Raw genomic sequence first — 23,585 nt, forward strand, 5'->3', positions numbered from 1 at the left:
GTAATATAAAGAGCAATAATCTGTCACTTTTTTCCATTATGTAGGACTGGAGTTATTACACCAAATCAAGAATTTCCTGCTGAAGAGTAATGATTTTAATTAAAGAATACAAAACTCAATTCTGTATCCATACCTCATATATTATATATTAAAAAAAACAACAGAGTCTAGTGTGCTTTTTTCCCTCTCGCATTTTAATAATAATTGAAAACAAAATAAATTTATTTAAGCAAACCCTCAGTTTTAATGTAGGCACAAAATACTCTATAGAAGAAGAGAGGTTGTTTTTTTCTGTCATTATATGCTCTACAAATGTAGTATCATGCTGGTTTTAAATAAATTCTTTATGTATTTCATACGATAATGTATAATTCTTACAGAAAGATGTCACTGCTGTATTAATGTAAATGGCCATACGTTGCATGTATATATTATAGTTATAGAAATTATGTATTACATATATAATATATATTATGCAATAAAATATTACATAATATGACATAGAAGACAGTAATAATTAATAGTGATAATTAATAAATTTCAAGTAACTATACATTAACATTCTTTGTCTGTATTAAAAACTAAAAGGATACTGAAATGCAATGTCCTGAATGAATTGTTGTCCCCTCAGAATTTATTCTGACAGCACAAAATCATTATATATACTTGTTGCACATGCTACTATAACTCCTGCGCAATAGTTTGTAACTGTCAAAAATTGTTAGGGTAGTGGTCAGAGCCCTAAGCCTGTTAGTGTTCAAGAAACACCCTTATGGAACCAGGAGTTGAACTTAATGTTCCACACAGGTCCTTTTCAACGCATTTTTTTTCTATAATTCTTTGGTTTTATTTGTTTTACAAAACATAAGTGGGTCAATCTTTTTTGTTCATTGTATTTGCTGCACCAGCATGTTAGCTGTCGAAGAAAATCATGGATGTGGGACTTGTTAATAACCTCCTCCTGAGAGGAAGAGTAATCAGCCATAAATAATAATCTGAAGGGACAACTTTTGATGAAAGAAGAACGTATTACTAAACTGTGTATAATGTTTCTAGATACTCAATCTCATTCTGTTGAGTTGATCTCTACTCATTATTATGTGTTTGTATTTACCATAATATCAAAGGGGAGAAAGAAAATTTCCCCATTCAGAACAGCTTCCTTAACACTATGCAATTTTTATCCAAGCAAATATGGTCCAATTTTTAGGGCCTTTTGATTTCCTGCTTGATAAAACTAACATGTTTCTAGTTAAAGGGATACAGAACTCCAGAGAAACCACATGTACTATATGCTTATGGATAGCCATTAAATAAGGTTTGGAATATAGAATTGTACTGAAATACAGCAGCTTTCTTATTTCTAGAGGGCTACCTGCCAGATACTGATGCACAAGCTGCAGAAAAATGCAGTGCTGTTCTTAGTTATTACAGAAGGAAATGCAACTTATGGCAACTTGCTGTCCCTTGCTTGATGCATTTGTATGACATCTTGGAACTTGCATGCAGAGTAAACAGCTGGTTTTTACCTTTTAAAAAATTGGACAAGTCCTGCAGCTCAGGATCCTTGCACTTTTAACTAGTTAAGCTCAAGAAAGTTTGTTAAATTTTAAGATTGCATATCAGTTTGTGTAACAAATAATTTCACAGGAATAATTTTAAAATGTTTGATTAGTAGAATGCTAGCACCACCAAGATATCTCAAAAAGTTTTCCATCTATTCTTCTCAACAGCCTATATATGTTTCTCTACCTTCTATTTTGTTTATAATGAAAGTGACAACAGAAAAAAAACCACAGAGACAGTGTCAGTAGAGAAAATGACTGTCTTACTCAAGAAGCTTTGTACTGAAGAGTTTTCAACCCAAGTAGACTAAAAGAAAAAGAAATGGGGTGTAGGGGATGTACTCAGAAAGGTTTTAGAGATGAAGTGAGAGAATGATGAGGACTGGAGGTGGATAACTGCAGAACTAGATGAAGTACAAGCCTGAAGCTTTAATATTCCTTCTATCTTGCCAAGGACTTCTTGCTTTGCACAGTAAATACACTGAATAGCAAGGAATAGACACAAAAATAGCCCAAATGTCCCCAGGTGTACATATCACCCATTACTTCTACTGTTTGTCCAATACAGTCTGTCTAGATGCACATCCAAGTCTCCCTTATTTGCATTTGGGTAGATAAGGCAACAGCGTTTATATTAAAGGGCCATTTACAATTGTAGAGAGGGTTTGCTTGGATCTCTTTCAGACTGCTTACTATGGCACTTCCATCCAATGCATTAATGCTTTTTCCCATGTTCCTAGCTGCTACCATTCCATGCTGCTTTTGATTGACAGCAAAGGCAAGCAGACTTGCCACTGGGAAAGTAAGCAGGGCACTAACAGAAACACTCTCAACTTGATGAGTAATTACACTGCCTCTGCAACACAATCGGTCTCTGCTGACAAAAGGATTGAGAAGCCCAAATCCACACATAATCCAGTGATTTTCACAAGGCTCCTTGCAGCTAGAGCTGATATTAGCAGGAAGTTCAAGAAAAATTGTCCCTGCTCAAATTTTGTCTATTTGGCTGTTTTTTGATGTTAACTCTATGCAGTCAAACACTCAGTAATAGAAAGACAAACTGCAGATGGTGTAAGTAATGAAAATTAATATTAGATTTATATCTGGCAGGAGTTTCATGATCAGTGCTGCTTTCTGCAATATCATTGTCAAGCATTAGTATTACCTTATGAAATGCAATTACTTCTAGATCTATTTACCTCTGTGGACATCACAAAATGATGGCTTTGGGAAAAAGGCTCCCTATACCTACAGAGCACTCATGATCAATGACTTACAAATTTTTAATACCAGCTTAAAGCCCTGTGAGAAACTGCATACCTGACTAGAGGCTGAAACTATGTGATAAAATCTTAGAAGTATTATCTGTACTTGAAATGATCCACATTTATTCAAATATAACTCTTCAGAATCATTGTAATGCCACCTAGCAGCTTCCACTGACTGTTTTCATTTTCTATGGAAATCATTTCAATTGTTCTTCACATTGGACATTTTACATGAACTACCTGTCCACATACGAGTGCTTGAACTCTTAAATAAGATACCTGCATCCTTTGCTCCAGAAACAAAAGAATTGGGTGTTGTAGGACTATTTAATTTCCCAGGATCAGGTGACTGAGTGAGAAAACTTGAAACTTCAAAGAGTTATGCATCATCTCCAGCATATCTTAGTATAAACTGCAGTTTTTAGGATTGCAACAATTTTCTAGCCTCCATATGAAGGCAATACTAGGGCAAAAATAACCATTATAGAGAGAAGAGGGAATGGCTGTTCATCTCAGCATCTCAGCTGCCTTGGGAAGAAGCCTTGCTTACCTTACAGTTATTCCTTTTTATGCAGACTGATCTTTTTTTCCTACTGATACTACTTAAAATGTCCCACTGAGCTTAAACGTGGCTGTCAAGCAGGCTGCTTTATAGACACTTTGAATTTCGAGCATTTTTATATGGTTTATAGGTGTGTTTTCTTTTTCCTTTTCAATTCACAACGTGCACCATGAAAAAATGACCATGCTTTGTTAGTCAGCTTGTATTCAGATAATGCTGTTCAGCACTTAAAGCGTATTCTCACTTGAACAAGTTTAAAAGCAATGTCTGTAATGTAAAGCCATTATGCAATCTTCAGTATGCATCTCCACCCCAAATCAAGGTACATATCCTTAAGGTAATCCTAAAGCCTGGTATGATTCTCAAGTGCATCAACAGAAGGCAAAAACCAGTAAGGCTGATCGATTCCTGACAGGCTGCTTAGGTAGCTGATCCCCATGCCCTTTGCTAAAGCACTAATCATTATTTATAGACAGGGAGCTACAATTTAGGGACAGATCTACCAAATTTCAGACAAAATGGAATCAAGATGAAGGACAGATGAACAAAAAAGGAGAGTGCCCTCTCCAAAAGCTTCAACTTGACAGTGTTGTATCAAAAAGAAATATTATCTTTTGTGAGCTTTCATAATGTTCTGTGGAAAATTACTATATTTACAATATCTGTAAGCATTCTTTTTTCTTCTTGATCTTTTGTTTTCTGTTTGCCATTCACATGCTATTACTTTCAAACACAGTTACAATATGTTACATAAATATAGAGTTAATCATGACCAGTTTAAGCATAACGGTGACGAGGTCTTCCTTTTGAATATCAGTTGAACATTGCTAATCAACAAAAGATTGTCCATAAGCTTTTTTTCCAGAGAAACACTGCAAATATTGAGAAATATGTTTCACTTCCATTGAATTAAGTCTAGCTCTACACCCAGTGCAAAACTGAAGTAGTTTCCTTTTCGGGAGGGAAAGTTGAAACCTTGTTGCCCTTGGTTCAAATGGAAGAGTTGGATTTTAACCCATCGGAAATTTTTATCAATGAGAAATGATAGATAGATAGATAAGGCTTTCTGCCTCCAAAGTGTACTCTACCTTGGATCCAAAGATATCTCCAAGTGTCACATGATGCCACATCAGAATGAAGTCAGGCCTACCACTTCATTATAAATATCATCTCCTTGACTTTCCTTATCAACTGCCAACATTACAAAAACAACAAAAGAAAAGAAAGCAAATGAAAAAATTTGAACGCCCCTACACCAAGGATTTCCCTGTATTGCATAAATGCATTGGGGTGTCACCTTTTATGTGCCTTTTCCTGCAGTTAGTTCTTTCATTTGCACTGAATGGCTCAAATTCCAGACTGTTTCAGTCTGCGTTGAGTAATGTTGGATATATCAGTCACCCACACAGCAAGCTTTCAGAATCTTTTATACAACGGCCTTTGAGCTCATCTTTAGAAATAAGCAGCTCCTCTAATCACATTCCACTACAACAGAAGTGATTTGTGAAATGGTTGTTTCAGACACTTCTCATGATTCTCCTGTTTTACAACCAGAGCTGAGCACGCTCTGAGCAGTGAATCTTATTTAGTGCAAGAGCAGCACCTGTTGTGTTCAGAACGACAATAACTTACAAATAATTTTTTAGACAAGTATGCATACTACATTTACAGGCTTAGGAAGTCCTTTCCAATTAAAAACAGATTGTCTTTAATAGAATCTATAAATGTGAACTAGAATATCTGTGCTATTTTCTTTTCCAAGATTTTTTTCTCCTTTGCAGCAAATTTACCCCAACTGTTTCTCCTTTACTGCCCTGATAAGATAGCAAATTCCATTTCCTGCCATCTGTTGCTAAATTTGTAATTTTCTACAAGATCAGTATGTATGTGTAGGGGTTTTTTTCTTTTTTTCTTTTTTTTTTAAGAGAACTTCCTTTAGATAAGCAAAATGATTGTTCTATTTTTTACTTAGTAAACCCTATTTGATGGCTTGATTAAAAAAAAAAAAGAAGCTGAAGATCTGCTTCTACATTTTAAGGAGATTTGCTGGTTAGGAAAAAAAAATCCAATTTCATTCGTCTCCTGAAAAGAGCAATCTATTTCTTTTAAGATGTTATCATTTCTAAAGCTTGTTTTTTTATTCAGTTTGAAAATGCTCAATTGCATTCACTATTAGTCTCCATAGAACCACAGAATCTTAGAAAAGTTTGCATTGGAAAGACCTTTAAGATCATCTAGTTCCTACTCCCTGCTATGTTTATTATCAATTGACCATTCCTTCAAATAACAAAACAAAATAAAAACAACAACAAAAAGGGGTATACTGGTCACCATTTTGCTGAAGCACTGTTACAGTTACTATGATCCTTGTGGAGTTATGTTTACTGTTTCTGTTTTCTTTTATTCCTAAATCTCCACATGAATATTTGAAATTGCTTGTTGCTTTTTGAATGCTGAAACAAGCAATATGAAAGTCTCTCTAATAGGATAACATGAAAGTTTAAAGGAGAAAGCAGAAAGAGCGAATAACAATGAATACAAATATAATAGCCAAAATAACCCTAAAAGGATGGAAAAAAACCAACCCATAGTCATATATAGGCACAGGGAGGTTCTCAGATACGTTTGCCCAAAACGAGTTAGTAGATGAGATGGTAAGGATAAATCTTCACAATTATTTTCTGCTTCTGGAACTTCCAGTGATTATGATTTCTCACTGTGGGGCTCCGAATGAAACAATCTTGTCTGGTTTCTTCTGCATGTTGCATGTTTTCCCACTCAGCTTCTAAGAAAGCAAAACTTAGATAGCATTATTGCCTGTCAGTTCTATCTTTTGTTCCTCCGTTGCCAACAACTCTTAGAATTGGTGAGCTAATATCAATATTTGACAAAAGAACAGAAATAAAAAAATAAAATAAATATATAAAAAAAAAAGTTGAGTTTCTTTGTGTTTTATGAAATGAAAAAATAGCACACTGGAGATTCTATTAAGTTGCAAATTCTATTAAGTTGCAGAGTGAGAGTGAGCCCAAATATTAAATCAGTTCACATGAGAATTCAACCATGAGTCTAATTTTTAGGGAAATGGGACTCACTAGTTTAACCTCTTAAGGAATTACTTTAGATTGTTTTTCTACTATCTTTTCTTTTAGGCTACTTAAACAAACAAACAAACAAAAAACCCTACTTAAAAAAATTATAAGATTTCTGGGAAGGAAAAATAAGAAAAAGAAATATAGGGAAATATCTGATATACAGATGCTGTCATTTTTTGTTTGTTTGTTTGCTTGTTTTTGTTTGTTTTAAATTTCTTTAACAGATCTATGTCAGACAAAAGCCAAAACAGTCTCTCTGAAGTCATGAAGGTATACTATCCTTCTCCTAGTTTAATGCATTTATTACAGATTAAAAAGGACCACGTGAAAATACTGCTCCTTGCTCATCACAATAACTTGCTTCTTCTTCCATACAGAACAATCAGCATTCAGAAAGTTCCGAAACTCGTCACCCCTATGCTCATCAATTAGTGCTGCTCTGAAAGTGATGCCTCCTATTTTATTTTTTTGATCTATAACCTAAGAAGTGGATGTTGGCATTATTTTTGGAGCAACCTAAGAACCCATCACTGGATGTCAAGAAAGAGTGACAGTCAAATTCATAGCAACAGTCGATATGCTAAGCTGAAAGATATTTTCAGTTAAAAGCTGTTCTTTAAAGCAGCATTTCAGGGTTTGAGCAAGTGGAATGAAAGCTATTATTTAAATGTAATACCTAAAGGATAAGGAACAAGAGTACTTTTTAGCCCTAAATAGACCTTATTAATATCTGCTTTACCTTTTTTTTTTTAATGAAGTGAAGATGTTTTTGACTAGCTTAGTGCATTTGCATTACCCTTGGCTGTTAGGGATTCATCACCTGCTATTATTCTTTTTTTGTTTTTTCCTGACCTGTCAAAATATTTCTTATTAGACTTAATTTTCTCCTAGCAGGATCCATCTTTGTAAGTACCTGGGGAGCACAAAAGTGACACTGCAGTAATATATTGAAACTGCTAACAACAATTTTCAGTATGTGATTTTAGTTCAAGCACACAGTCATTGCTTGTAGCTAAAAATATAGAGATCATATTATACTTGCATATGAATAACCAAACAAAGTTAATTTAATAAAAAATGACAGTTTTTACAATACCTAATATATTTTTCCTATTTGTTCATTAACAACGTATCAATGACAAATTAAAAAGGATTGCATAAGGATAAGCAAACTGAAAAGCATACAGTTCAGGAATGTACATATAATAAATAAATGTTATTTTTCTCTTACTGGGGAAAAAAAAAGCTCAAATTCTGCTAAAAAAGTTTTATTTGTGTATAGGAACTTTAGAAAATTGTCACTTATTCTAACATTCACTTTCATTGGACCTGTATCATTTTGATATTTGGCAGGCCGTTCTTGAAATAATTGAAAAGAAAATGTTACATCTCGTTAAAGGTAAGCTTATACTGCCTTACAAATTACACAGAAAAGGAATGAGTGAGAACCTGGAGCAATAACACATTTATCTTCTTGTCACTCAACTGGTCGTAAAAAATAAGATATTTGGGGAAAAAAAAAAAAAGACTGTTAATCAAGGAAAAATTCACTTGTTATACAAGTGAGTGTCTGTCTCCTGCTGTCTCCTGCTGTCAGCAAGTTGATATAAATTGGATATATTTTATTTGTTGTTATTGTCAATCACTTTGTTATTTCCAAAGCATTTCACATTCTGTGGTTAATATCATAAATACGCTTTCATTTTTGGGAACATCATGATTTCATAGTGATGCGATTTTCCAAAAGTTCTGATTAGTAGAAAGTATTCAAAGGAAGAACACCTGGAGAGGCTGAGAGGTAGAAACCATAAACCAAGGGAGTAGGCACAGACCAAGACAAAGTATTTCTTGAAATCAGTGGGTATCTTCTGGCTGATGCCAGCAGCCCGTTAAATGAATCTCCTTTGTGAGTAAGATTTCAAATGGCACACGGTAGCAATCCTAATTCCAGTTGAGTTTTAGCAGAATTTATAAGGTTGTAAACATTTTTCTTGCAATTAGAAGTGGATAAAAATGGAAAGTCAAATGCCTTTTTTATTCAATTGTTTGTTCAACTCGCTGTTGCTGTTCGGGATACTTGGGTGCATAGGACATAGGTCCTATAACAGCTGCCCTACATGCCAGTGATACCTGGAGCACTCTGTGTCCCCTCGTCACTTGATCCTTGAAAGAACACTGGCACTTTCTTCACAGTGTAGCCATGGCTTTGCAGTTGATCCCTTCCCCATGAAGTATAGCTGCTGGCACTCAGAACAGCAGTTCCCAGCATCCAGCTGCCCCCAGGCCCAGTAATGTGCCTGACATCTCCTCAGTCTACTTGGGCCAGAGAAGTCAAGAAAATATTCCTTTCCTGTGCTCGCATGCAGAGCCAAATAGTTACATCTCTTCCAGCATTTATATAATGACATCAGCGACTACTAAACACTCTTACAGAGTTTCATATTCCTCATCTTCCTTGAAGGTGAATGTGACTGAGGAGGGCTGAGTCGAACAGTTCTTGTTAGAACATGGGAGCTGTTAAGACTCCAGTGATATTTTAGCTATTCAGAAGTGCTATACAACAGTAATCTACTTTTATGGGAGTTTGGAAGATGAATATACAATAACATAATCGCCAGCTGTGCTGTTACGTGCAAAGCTATCCCATTAATCACACTCAGTTTTCCTTTACATCTTAACAGTATGCAAAGTGTTTCTGCCATTCTACTGCCTTAATACCAGAAGCTGCACACCTTAACTGCTTTTTAAAAGCTATCTTCTCCAGAAATTAAGCCCTCAATCTTTTCCTCTACTCCAGTGGAAATGATAATTCAGCACTTTCTGATGTCAACAACATACTCAGAACAGCCTAGAAGTCTAGGCGTACAAATGAAACCTCACATGTATGCCAGCTTCCATACTTGAACAGAAAGTGTTAATCAAATTAAAAATAAGTTCAATGATTCTCTTTTTATTTGCTCATTATCTGAAATTTTTCAGCATTATTCAGCATCTTTTTTTTTCCATCAGGATACCAGGCACAAACAACAGTAAGTTGTTAACTTACGTCATTTCACACAGAAGGGGTTGGATTATTTGGGGTTCAAAAGAATGAATTCATGCCAGACTAACTGATACTGCTGATAAGGAAATAAAAATGTTATTAATGTCTGTAGCTTACGGATATAACTTTGGAAAATTAAACAGTTGAAACTGAATCAGTAAAATATATTTCTAAGATTGAATGAAATGTGTGATCCCACAGACTATGGGACTTGCAATGTCATCAGTTTCAGAACTGCATGGCTCTATTCATCTGTACTTGTCTGTAGAGTTCTATAACCAGATGACTGTCTGCTATTCAGCAGGAAGAAACAGGCTCTGGAATCATTATTTGCCAAGATTCACAGGTGTCTCCTGTAGGAAACTTCTTTATAATGCCTCTCTCTATCAGGACACTAATCTCTATTCAGTACAGAAAAATTTTGCCTTTCATAGACAGAGGGTCTGTGTTTGCCTTTGAAGTTAATCCAGCACCATTGCAACACTTAGAAGCACAGATGTAGATATTTTGTATAGACTTCCTTTTAAATATTCATGGTGGAAACCTGTTTCTCTGCTTATAACATTTCTAACTGAGGAGTCTGCCTTTTACGAACTTTTGCTCATGTCATAATCCACAAGAAAACTATTTCCTCTCCAGTTCAGCTGACATATATCCAAATGTGCATATACATAGATAAGTAGCCTGCATATGCAGCAGATGGTTAGATAAAGAAATTAAAAGAAAAAAAAAAAAATCACGATGTTGAACAACCTCATGCCAGTGGCAAGATTCATTAAACTGTGGACTGGACTCAGCAAGACAGAAAATGCTACTCAAGTGTTTTGCAGTGTACTGAGGGCTAAACTGATGAAACTGAAAGTCTGCCTGCTGTCTTGGGATTTGCTACATTGGTCTCTACTCAGAGATAATTTAACTGAAGTTCTGTAGAGAAACATTAGGGACAACACATTCAGCAGCTTAACTATCCATTTCACAGTACCTTTGTCATATCTTGGACATATTTGCCAACCCTCTCATTTATATTTATACTGTATCTTAGCCATCACTCCAGGAATTATCAAAACCAGTAGTGCTTTCTACAGATAATACACTGATGAAGCAATCCACACAGATGGTAAGCTTTCAACTTACATTAAAAAAATCATCACTTATTGTCCCCACATTTTTTCCAAAATTAAGGCTGGTTTGTCCAAAAATGCATGAAATAATATATACACTGTTTCAAGGTCATGATGCCTGTGGCTTTTTCTAAGGTCGGTTAAATAATCTTTTAGGATTTCTGCTTAACCATCAAAGAGAAGATATATAAGTTTGGGAAAAAGAAAAGAGGAAAGGCAAGACAAGGAAAGGTAAGGTATGAAAATTTAAGATAATGCCCCTGATATTAGGAAATGTCTCTGTTTCACACAGGGGAAGAGAGCTTAGGAACTACAGCGAACAGGGTCTAAGCAATGCTACCACAGCATTGTCAAGGAACAGTGCTTGTTGTCGAGGGAACTGGTCAAGGGAAGAGATTCTCCCACTCTACTCCATGCTTGTGCATATTCATCTTGTGCATCGCATGCGATTCGGGGTGCCAGAATAGAAGACAGAAAGCTATTAGAGACCATCCAATGAAGGTCTACGGAGAGGAGGAAGGGACAGAGAGCAAGGTGTGTGAGGAGCTGGTGTGGTCACTTGGTTTGCTCAGCGCACAGCAGAGGAGGCTGAGCGGGGGCTGATGGCTGCAGCTCCTCATGGGGAGTGGGGGGACTGAGCTGCTGAGCTCTGCTCTCTGGGGACAGCATGGAGCTGTGTCAGGGAAGGGTTGGGGGGTAGGGAAAGGGTCTGCTCCGTGGGGTGGTGGGCATGGAAAAGGCTCCCAGGGCAGTGGGCACAGCCCCTAGCTGCTGGAGCTCAAGGGGCATTTGGACAGTGCACTCAGGCACAGAGTTTGGATTTTGAATGGTCCTGCAAAGAGCCAGGAGCAGGACTTGATGTTTCTTGGGTCCCTTCCAACTCAGAGTATTTTGAGATTCTATGTTTCTATGATGATTAATGTCAAGGGAGATTTTTAATTGCTGTTTTCTGTAAGAGCTTGCATTTTGAAGAGTTAATTTATTTCAGAATATCTTAATAAATATAAGGATGTATAAATTTTAATTGATGGAATGAATCCTGACATTTAATGCGTTTTTAAGTAATGAAGAGAGACTTATTGGAGTGCACACTGAAGTTATTCCTGTCGTGTGGAAGGAACTATTTATCTAAGAATTCAAATGACCAAGCAGACAGATAATCAGAAGAAAATAAAGACTTAAATATTTATTTCTATATTTTAATTACTTTTGCTAAAGTATAGAAAATCAATATTATGATAGATATGAAAGCTTAACAGAGGGAAAAATGTTTGGACTGCTTAGAAATTCTGAATAGGTTTGAAGCAGAGAAGGATTTTAGTTCGGTATGATTTTGGTTTGGGTCATCTTTTTACTTTAATATCTTGACAATTTAGAAATGTCAGTCATTAGAGATAATTAATTAAAACTATACTAGAAAATTAACACGTGTCACCTACTGTCTGTAGTGCCAACAATTATTATTACTTCAATTCCTTGAGGTTTTTCTTTATTCTTATCATCTTCAATCCCATATAAGGATTTTCAGAAAGCTGATAATATGATGACTGGGATAATTTCCTGAGAAATTAATTGCAATTAATGACTTCTGCAACTGTTCCATAATGTCTGCTATTTGAGGGATTTTTTTTAATTATCTCTGGTCATCAATTTTAAACTGTGCTACCGATATATCTTTTTAATATGCTTTAGAATCCTAAAGCATACACTAAATGGGTAAGCAATTTATATTTTATGAATTAGTCACATACAGAAAATGGGATCCCAGGATGTAATTTCTGTGTTACTTTGTCTAATGAGTTCTGAGACCATCCTGTGTGAAAAAAGAAATAAAAAATAAATCCTGACATCTCCTTCAGTGAGATGTGGGTAGAAGACCAAGAAGTCAGATGTCTTGGACACTTGACTTTCTCTGTTTCATCAATAAATAATCAGTTTAAGGGCATCAAGAAAATTATTTAACTTCAAAATACTGCTTAAGTTATAAATGTGAAGAAAAGGATCTGATGGGTAGCAAATCTTGTTTTCATTTCAGATGTAGTTTTAAGGTCCCAATTTATTCACTGATTGATTTTCAGGCAAATCTTCATTTGCCTTCTTTCAGTCTAAATCTTTTCTATTTCCTGCCTAAAATAAAGTTTCAAAATCAATATTTTTAAAAATAGCACACTGCTTTGTGTCTCTGTAATACCTTCATTGTATTTTTTTCCAAAAGAATATAAATACCTGGAAATATCTGGAAAGTATGCACAAATGGAAGGCTTATGACTTTTGTACACTAACATTCTCTTTAAAAAAGTAAACTGAAATTTTCAATAGAAAAGATAATTTATTTTATTTTCCCCACAGAACTGAAGAAAAGATGCTGGTTCAGAGAATGCAATTTTAATTCCCAAAATATATATGTACTTACTCGTGGTCCACGTTCATGTCTATAAGATAGCAAGTTCTTCCCAGACCATAAATATGCAGGATAGTTAATGATTGCATACTAAATTACTATGTCTAATGGGCAACTTGTGTCACTCTTAATGTATTTTCTATTCTGTTTTTTAACTCCTCCTTTTCTCAGAAGCAAATGCTCCTATTCCAGCAACATGGTAAACATGAGCAAGGATGGCAGAAGCTGCAACTACGTTATAGCAAACGGTAAAGATGTTTTTCTAATACTAATTTTATTTTTTGAGGCTTATAAAAATTAAAGTTATATATAATTACATTGGAAACAATATTGTATCTCTCCAGATATTATCATGCACTAGCCATAAGCTGAATTTAAAACTCTGTGGTTACTTTGAGTTAGCTGTGGTTTCCAAGTGCAGCCCTTTAGTGATATTAAGTTTGTATGAAATCAGCAATTTAAATGTTCTGACAATAAAAAAAGAAATAAAATAAATAAGTGAATACCTCAATGAAGAAGTTTTTCCCTAGGTGACATCTGTCCACACAACACACATCATCACCCAAACTGCTCTCAGCCAAGAAGCCAAGACATAAAATACAGTGGATAATTTATTTACTGAAGACTCGCTTTCACACCCTCCAGCAGTGATACCTCCTGGTCAAAGTTGAGACACATTGGCAAAGCAGTGCATGCCCAGATCTGCTGCTGATCTTATCTTGACGGGAGCATTTAATAGACCTAGATGCTTCTGAGCTGTCTGCCTGACATCCCTCTGATGTTAAGTCCATTTAGATCCTGGGAAGGGCAGGAAGAAAGGAAGACAAGGGGAGGGAACAAAGACAGTTTCCAGCTTGTGTCTCCTTGCTGCTGCCCATGGAGGTGTTCAGCTTGCTACTTGGTATTCTTTGGGGTAAATGAACTGCACATTGCTCTAACAGCCTGTATTGATCTACATGCATAAGATGCCAGTATTGAATTTATAATTTGAAAATTTTACCTTTCTCTTTGGTTTATGTTTCCAAGAATTAACCACTATCATAAATATATTTTTTCCTGAAGTTTCTATCCTTAAATTTCCATTGACAGTGTAAATAGTATCTATGCACTAACTGAATTCTTATCTAGCAGTTCAGTTTCTCTACTGTCTATCACTACTTTATTATATGCTTTATCCTTTCTCTTCTTTGTTCTCATCAAGAGCACACATAAAATAATATGAAGTTGTTTTCTGGTGGTGGTGTTTTTTTGCTTATATATATATATATTATATATACACGCACATATATAGTCTAAATTATATTGAAAATGTCTTGAAATCAGAGACATTAGTAATTTCTTGCCTAGTGTTGCATAAGAGAAAAGTTAATATGCAGCAGCCATACCAAAATCTGAATAAGGCTAGACGTGAGATGATACGAACAATTCAGAGGGAATCTCAAAGCTCAACATCTGCAGGGATGAGACTTTCTAATCTTCACATTTATCCAAAGATAAAGCTAAAATAAGTCTTCAGCTAAGATGACCCGAAGCACAAACCTGAAGGTTAAAATCTAGCATTTGATATCTCCTTAAAGAGCTAATCTCTCCCCTGAGTGGCATAAATGCATACATTGCATAAGAATTAACACAGGCGAGAAATACAAGACACTTGTGTATATCTATGTCAACGCTTCTATATTCCAGTTTGTTGTTTTGTTTAATTGTAAATAGTTTATGATTCAGAGTCTGAAAAAGCTTGCTTTCAGAGCACTCACAGGCATGACCTGACAACTAGAGGCCTCTTTGTCAAAGTGAAACATCAGAGCAATGAAAGGTTTTGCTTGAAATATGGACATGCATAGAAAGATATCCACATCTTCTGTCCTTACATCCAACCTTCACCTTCCCTTTTGTTCTGCAATCACATCAGTTTTTGTGTGCTTCGTATTGATGCTAACTTCTCACAGAGGAGACATTTATATTGCAGCAATCCATTTCAGCCCTAGATGAGATTGGGGCCCAACTGTGACAAGTGCTGTACAAACATATAGTGGGAGCAGTCCTCAGTCTATAGAAACAGAGCAGACAAAAGAAGGTAGGGGAAAGATCACTTTGGCAGCTTACTGGCTTCAGTCTTACATTCAGAGGGAAACAGGCAGAGGACTGTGTGACTTCACAGAGGAAGCCTGATACTGGAGACTGAATATCAAAGATGGCTCTTTCTTGTTTTTCTTGCACATCATAGAATCATCAAATTATAGAATCACATAATCAGAGAATGGCTTGGGTTGAAAGGGACTTTAAAGATCATCTAGTTCCAGCCCCTCTGCCATGAATAGGAGTGCCAACCATTAGATCAGACTGTCCATCTTAATAACTCACAAATGATAAAAGATCACTTTATCATCTAGATTCAATAAAGCATTGCTCAAATATGATCTTACTCAGCAACTGAAATCTGGGAAATAGTAGAACTATTCAGACTTGTAAACAACCTGAAGCTCAGGATGCTCTGAAATCCAGTATGTCTTTCTTGCCTTAATTTGCAGTGGATGTCATCAGGCTCCCTTATGTCAGAGGGTGCTATCTAGAAGAGATTCTGGCCATCATGTAACTTGTCATGGAAAGATGGATAAACATTAGCTCAAGAGCAAACAGAAGCTGCCAAGCCAAGAGAAGTGTGCCAGGATCTATTAACTTTTCAAATAATTATTTGAAACTGCAGGCTTGCGTCATCACGGTAGCTCTGATGCCATTTCTAAAAGCGATTTGTGGTGATAGGTGATCAAGAAATCTTTACATTTGGCTTGAGAGAAGGTCTTTTACAGCAGTCAGGTCACAGTTAAAATCAAAAAGCCAAAGACAAAATCCCTCAGTGTCCTGGATCTACACTGGGGAGCAAATGTGCTGAACACTATCTCTGAAATGGAAATTCTGTAGCAGCTTTTATTTTAACACATCATTTTCTTTTTCAACACCACATTTCTATAAAATAAACCATAATTTTAAGTTGATTGCACTTTATTGTCTTAAAATTTTCAAACTCCAGTGCTGACAGCACCAACTGAAATACAAAATTTGCCTGAAAGAGAAATGAAAAGAGAAACATGAAACAGACAGAGCTGGAATGGACAGAGGCAATTTGCAGTGGAATAGCTGTTAGTGGATCTGAAATAGAAATAGGTTAATAGTGGAAAAAGAAAACTGGGGCCCAACATTTCACATTTACGAACGGGACCATATAGTGGAAGTTTGTTTTTTAAATGAATTTGGCATTTCTGTTCTTGTTATTCAGCTATTTTTAGAAGGCAACCTACAAAAGATGGACACCAACGTAGTCATCAGTCTTCTTGAATGAAACATTAGTGACACGACAAGGGGAAATGGTTTTAAACTGGAAGAGGGAAGATTTAAACTAGGTATTAGGCAGGAATTCTTTAGTGTGAGGGTAGTGAGATACTGGACAGGTTGCCCAGAGAGGTTGTGGATGCCTTCTTACTGGAAGCACTCAAAGCCAGGCTGGATGGGGCTGTGAGCAACCCGGTCTAGTGGGAGGTGTCCCTGCCTATAGCAGAGGATTGGAACTGGTGATCTTAAAGCTCCCTTCCAACCCAAACCATTCTATGATTCTATGAATTTCCTTGAGTCATTTTCTGCCATCATATACTCACACCTTTTATCTATTGTCTAAGAGACTGGTGTCTGAATATTCAACATTATTATTTAATATGCAAAAAATGCATGGAATGAAATCACATTCCACTTGCCAACATTTTGATGTCAGAAAGTATGGGCAGTTTGCCCGTCCTCTTCAACTTGAAGGAAGCTGGAAAAATTTTAACATATAGAAAGATAACAAGAACAAGCCCTGTGAGCAGATATTAAAATGCAACATCAGAAACCAAAACTCCTGCAGAGAGCTTCTAAGAACAGACTATGCCTGTTCATACGGGCAGCTCCAAAATTAATGCCTCCTATTTTATGAGATTGGCCTACAACGTCAGAGGTTGAAGGTGGTAATATGGCAGTAGAGGTTGAGCCTTCCTGACAATATCCAATACATTTAGTTGCTGTGTGAGAGATGGCAGCAGAGGGGCAGTCTGACAGAATGGTGTCTGACGTGAAAGCGCATAAGAAGAAAAAGTGTGTCATTGAAATCCTTGATGCAAAAAAAAAACAAAAAAAAAAAAATAGCACCCATTGACATTGTGAATGTTTATGGAGACCAAACAGTGGATGGGAGCACAGTAAGGCAGAGAGTGGTGCATTTCAGGGGCAGCAACAGTGACAGTGGGTCACCTCCACTAGAGCAGATTTGTGTGAGCACAGCATGCAGGCTCATGAGCATAGTTGGCAAAAATGTGGTGACTATGGTGAAAAACAGTGTTTTGTAGCTGAGAATTTGCTCTATCCAACAATGTTATTGTATTCTTTGTGACCGTTGTAGTTCCTACAGAAATAAATAGAAGGCATTCCTTTTGCAGAAGCTCTTATATTTTAGGCCCAGTCCATCCATCCAAGTTTCTGCTGTCTTACACTGTCTTCCTGTAAGGCAATTTACATCTAAGTTCTATTTACTTTTATTCTAACAGTCCAGAAATGTAAGATTTTTTCCTTACATCCAGTGCCACAAATAAGCTTTGGAAAGAAAAACATCTTCTTAATGTTTTACAAAACGGCTGTACATTGAACTTTGTGGCTTCCTTGGTGGAAGATTTTATTCCTTAATAATTTTATGGACATTAATCAATTATACTTTCACAAGTAAAATGATCTAAAGTTGCTCATCATCAACTTTGCGAGATAGGTAAGTAATAACGTGTTGCATCTTGATGGCGTGAGATGGTTCTACAGTATGTTTTCTTTGTGTGTTTCATTATGAAGTGTTCTCAAGAAAACAGTTTACGAGACCTCTGTATCCTAAAGACTGGAGTTAGATTCTGTTATATATAAGTCAGATTTCTTAGAATTTATGTGTGTGTGTATTTGTGTGTGCATATACGGACTGAAGAGATGTGAAAGATATAGGACCCTCCTCTGAAGTGTTCTTACAATATTCAAGCCCTGTTGGACTCTCAGGGCATGTGAAATTTTTGCTCTGTGAAATTCATAAAGAAATAGAAAAATGGAAATTCATTCTTTTTTGTAGACGTCTGTGGTGCTTTCTTTTGAAAATTCCAGAATTATCTATCTTTTCAAAAACCAGAATTCTTTCTGCAGCTCTTCTCTTTGATGCATTCATCTACTGCCTCCAGTGATGAATGACTTCTACATGAATGACGTCTACATTAGCTCTCAAAGATTGTTTCTTTAAAAAAAAAGTCTTTTATGAAGATAAGGACGTACTTCAAATGTAAGGCTACTGAGAATAGCTTTCCCCTTTAGACATAAGAATTCTGATATGTTAATTAAAATCTTTTTACGAGTTAAATAGTTTGTCTAAATTTGCCTTCACCTTGCTCTACCAGAAAGAGATACCTCAAAAAAAAAAAAAAAAAAAAAGTTACGTTACTGATAAAAGACTTGGCTAGAATGTTGGTATAACAAAGATCCTCACTATACATTATATGATAATATCAAACAATCAGTATTTTTAAAAAATTAAAAATTAAAGTATTGACAATTTATTCAAGATCAAGACCTGCTTTTTGTGCAAATATTTTACTAAGGTCTTTTAAAAACAAAATTCTTATTTTCTTGAGTTGCTCATAATCATCAGATGCGCTTTGTTACGGCAGATTTCTGTTTTGTTTATATGCCAGGGAAGATGTAATTTATTCTGCTGCTTTACTGATGTATTTGCCTTACATTTCTTTTTAAAATATTTTTATGTGTTTTTTTTTTTTAATTCACAAGTGGGACTGATTAAATTTGTCCTCAAATGTTGCTTTTTGTTTGTTTGTTTGTTGCTTTTTCCTTATTACGTAATTTAAAATGCATACAAGTAAGGTTTGTACTTATAGCAAAATAGCATGCAAGGTGCATTCAATCAAATGGATGACATTAGCTAAGGAAACCATCCGAGTAACACAGAAAAGGAAAGAAAATGAGCTCTGAACTGGCACTTGCCAGGGAAGAAATGAAAGCTGCTCCCTTTCTTCAGTGTCTTTCAGAAAGAGGTATTTGGGTACTGATTCCAATCATTGAAAATAATTGTCATTCTTGTTGAAACATATTTTGGGAAGTTAAGATCCTTTTTCTCCATCATTTATTACTGTGTTAAGCTCTTAAGCATAAATCTACCCAGTTTCTCATTTTTAGTTCCAAAATTTAGACATGTTAAGTCCCTGCTTACCCTCTGGTTTATGTCACAATTTTCACTTGATAACAGTTTGTGGATAGAATCATATCTTACGTTAATGTAATTTTCAACTTCTCGGTGTATAGTCACTGCATTTAAAAAGAAACCTTACTGCTACCTTGACCAAAACAGAAACAAAAACAATTTTTGCTTCCCAAAGTACACACAAGCCTGTAATAACAATTTACTTGGCCATATGTGTACAGCAGCGACGTCTGATAACAATTACGTAAAATTTGTATTTCTTTATTTCCTACATCTATTTTGCCTGTGAAAAATAGGACTGGATCCAAAGCCTGTTCTTCGTCATCTGAAGCAGGGTAGCACTTTCTCAATTCATTGGAGAAAAACGTGGCTAACGCTAAAAGCTTGGTCCAACTTAATGGCTGTCTGTCCTTTTCTCAGGCTAGATATACTACACATGTAGTATGGCACGGCACAAATACCATACGCAGTCTGCTTCCAAAGATTTACAATTATTCATTACACCTAGTACGGAAATATGCACGATGGTGTCAGTGCAAAATGTGGTTTTACACCAGACTTTGATTCCCACAGAGCAAAATGTATTGATTTGTTAGCACTGTTTCAACAACCCTCTTATATACACGTTACACCACCTACTGTTTTCTGCAAAGTGGGATGTATTGTGCCACCAGTGGTGTTTCAACAACATTCCTGCATAAAAACTGCAGCAAGAGCTGGCCATCTAGTGGAATAACAATTGCTGCATGCAGTGGACTCTGGTCAAGCAAACGTAATGAATGAGCGTATGGTATTTCAGGTTTTTAAGGCTGATGTGTCAATGAAATGAGAGTATGTTAGTGATAATCACTCGAAGCTTTGGAATCAGCACAGTGTCAAGTCCTGATTACGGAAAGTGCATTGATTAATTCAGGTGAACTTTAAAAGTTACACTGAACAGCCCCATAATAGTTTATAATGAAATGAACAGAGTTTTGGTGTATCTTAGCATGATTTTGATTCTCAGGGAGAGGAATAATGATCCATTTCATGTTAATGACAGGAAGCTTAAAATCTGAGAAGAACATCTGGAGTTCAAAAATATTTGGAGTGAGCAGAATAAAATAAAAATAGTAATCATCTCCTGTGTGTACCAAAGTGCTGCAGTAAATAAGAGATTTCTCTATTTTTGGTGCAGACTGAAAGAAAAGTATTTACACAAAATGTAAAATGAAAAATGCAAACTCTGTCACATACAAATGTAGGTTCATTAACTTGCAGGTTCATCGACTCTCTTCCACCCTTAACAGTGATATTAAGAAAGGGTTCAACAGTATTTTCATTCAAGGATTATAAAATTAAAACATAAGCATAATTTAGTCTTATGAGTAGGAAATATAAAATTACAAGCAATTCTGATTAACTATTTAGTTGAACAAATTGTTTCATGTTCAGTATTAACATTTTGCAGGCAGAAGGATTGGTATTTTTAGTAATGAATTATAACCTTCACCATATGTAGAAGTGCAAGTGTGACAAAATGATTCCTGGCAGATAACATAGATAAATCCCTATTAAAACCAGTCTTATGGAAAGTTTCCATTAATCAGATCAAACTTTTAGGACATGACTCCCAGCTTCACTAAAGAGAAAGCCAGCTCTCAACTTCAAGAATCTGTCTATGTATCATCTATTGACTTTTAAAATACAGTGTAAAATTAAACATTTACGCAGTTCTTTTGTTTTCACTCACTGCCAGCCTTGTGATCTCTACTACAAACAGAAGGCTCCTTAATCTGTATCTGAAAAGACAAGTACCCATAAAATAGAATTTTAAATCGTATTTGTACCTCCATTAACTCTTTCTAATCTCTCTTTCCATAATAAAAATCACCCTTACCAGGACTCAAACACTAATCCAAATGAGCTGTTAACAAATCCTTCAGAAAATATTCTATTTTGTTCAAATTCTCACTTTCTGTTTCCTTGGAGTCTATAATACCATTGGCACATGAAGCTATGCTTTTTTCTTCTGTCTTCCTTAAAACACAGTAAATGGTAATGGTTTGTTTTGCTTTCCTTTTTCATTCTACTCCTTTTCTGTTGAGGTATCTCAGCAGCTTTATAGCCTGATCAATATTTAATGCTTCTCCATTGCATTACTCAATTTTCCTATTCATTTGCTACTTACCTGTTAGCAGTTAATTATGGACAAATTCAGAACTGTGTTTGGATTAAGTATACTGTTACCACTAGAAGCACCTGAATATTATTGTGTCAAGATCTGTGTTTACATTCTTCTTACTATTCCTCTTTCCATCACTGAATTCTTTATCCATTCCTCTATCTCCAACTATCTGCCTGAGGTTTTGTTGTTGTTTTCTTAACCAGGTTTGGAAATTAAATCAGTTTAGCTTGACCTTTCCTTCACATTTCTCAGTTTAAAGCTCTTTCTTTCAGCCATAAAACCCCTGGTGTCAGAAGGCAATTTTCCTAGATAATCAGATGGAATCCATCCTTGGAAAATTCTCACTTTTACTAAATGTATTCCACTAGATAAGTATTTCAAAAACTGCCATTAGCATTGATCTTGAGCCATCTCTGTTCATCATTATGTCAGCATCATATTCTGTATGGACTGCAAAAAAAGATCTGGGTGGTCATCAAAATGGGATATAATTTTTTTGGAAGTAAGTTCTGATATTTCTATGTTAGAAATGCATTGCAAAATGAAACTGCCCTGGAACCTTAGTACAACTCCCTGTAGAACAAGAGTACTCATTGCTGGTTACATTTGTTATCAACAAATAAAGCGTGAACTCACACGTTCTGCCTTTTGTAAACAAAACAAAAACAATGGCAACAACACAAAAACTAGATTTCATATGACAAACACGTGACAGATGTGCTGGGATCAGTTTCAACTGATGTTAGCTTTTTGCACCTCATTTCATCTATAATCAGTGGTCAATGCCTGATCAAAGATAGCCCCAAAAATTATGCTAAAGGGCTTGATTATTTTCAATTTGGGTGAGGAAAAAAATAATAGTGTGAGGGTGGATCCCTGCATTTTAAGGAATTACTCCTAAAGAGAAAAATTACGTATTTTTGTTTCAACTAGCAAATCACAAAGCAGAGCACAATGTGTAGAAAGAGAGAACATGAGAGCCATAATGGCTACCACCTTCTGAAAGAAAAAGAGGATGGAATAGCTCTGTGCTACCAAAAGCCAAAGAAATTATTGGAGCCTCAGCAGAGCTGGAAGCAAAGGACAGCGCAGTACCCCTGGCAGTTCTGGGACACTGAATCTAAACTAGATTTCTTCAAAACTGATGGAGAAATGTGCTAAATTCAGGAGTCACTGGACTAATCCCATGATGCTCAGAAGAATAATTTCCCTAAAAGCTCATTCATTTCAGATTTACTCTACTGTCCTTCCGCTACTTTCAATAAAGCCATTTTCGATCAGCAGTTCACAATAACCACTTATGTTAATACAGATTTGACTAGCAAGCTTTCAGGATCTCCCAGTTTCTAGGCAGAACTAAAACACATTTTCTTTCCTTAGGCATTCTTTCAAATCTAATTTATATCTGACAAATGAGACAAGAAATCAATAGTATGTAGTATATACTGTATAATGACCTGGAAAGTTCTTAAAATAGTGAAGCTGGCTTCAGAATACGTATTCAGTATTCTATATACAATTATTTGGCACTGTTACAATTAGCCAAATTCCACTGAAAACACAATACTGTAAAAAAGGGGCAAACCAAAGGGGGTGAATCTGGATGTTCATGCTATTTTGAAGTTGCTTCTAATAATAAAGTTGTACACAAATCAGGTTTTATTATGATTTTTCCCATGACATTTTGGAAAACACAAACAGAAAAATATTGAAGGTTGGCATTGTTTAACTTCTAGAAATGCAAAGGCTATATTCTGTACATATGCTGTGTGTCATGCATTATAACATCCGTGCCATTAAGGAGATACCAGCATGAAACAACACTGAGTTTTTCAGATTCTAATAGGCAAATTTTCTTACCTCTGCTTTGGCATACGGATGAGTGGCTGTTTATGACATCTCTTACTAAGGCCAAAGAGCTTGTGAACAATCTTCTGTGCCTTGAGAAATAGTTGCTTCATGCTGTTTTCTAGTTGCTCGTAGCGACGCTGAAAATTAGAATCCATTGTCCACAAATGCATTACAGTAGTTGTGTTCAGAAAATAATTCATGGGCAGCCTTTTCATAAATAATTTGAATTCATCTGAAAAAAAAA

At 35.7% G+C, this 23,585-nt stretch overlaps 1 protein-coding gene across 3 annotated transcripts in view; it reads right to left on the minus strand.

Annotated features, from left to right (window-relative positions):
• Positions 1-23,585, minus strand: part of BRINP3 (BMP/retinoic acid inducible neural specific 3) — a 202,225-nt gene that overhangs the window by 15,524 nt on the left and 163,116 nt on the right. For all 3 annotated transcript variants that reach the window (XM_019618427.1, XM_010715542.3, XM_010715544.3), the window contains one exon: positions 23,351-23,573. In XM_019618427.1, coding sequence (XP_019473972.1) covers positions 23,351-23,573 — 223 coding nt within the window. The remainder of the gene's footprint in view (positions 1-23,350; positions 23,574-23,585) is intronic.

Source organism: Meleagris gallopavo, chromosome 10, assembly GCF_000146605.3.
Source record: "Meleagris gallopavo isolate NT-WF06-2002-E0010 breed Aviagen turkey brand Nicholas breeding stock chromosome 10, Turkey_5.1, whole genome shotgun sequence".
NCBI classification, from domain to species: Eukaryota; Metazoa; Chordata; class Aves; order Galliformes; family Phasianidae; genus Meleagris; species Meleagris gallopavo.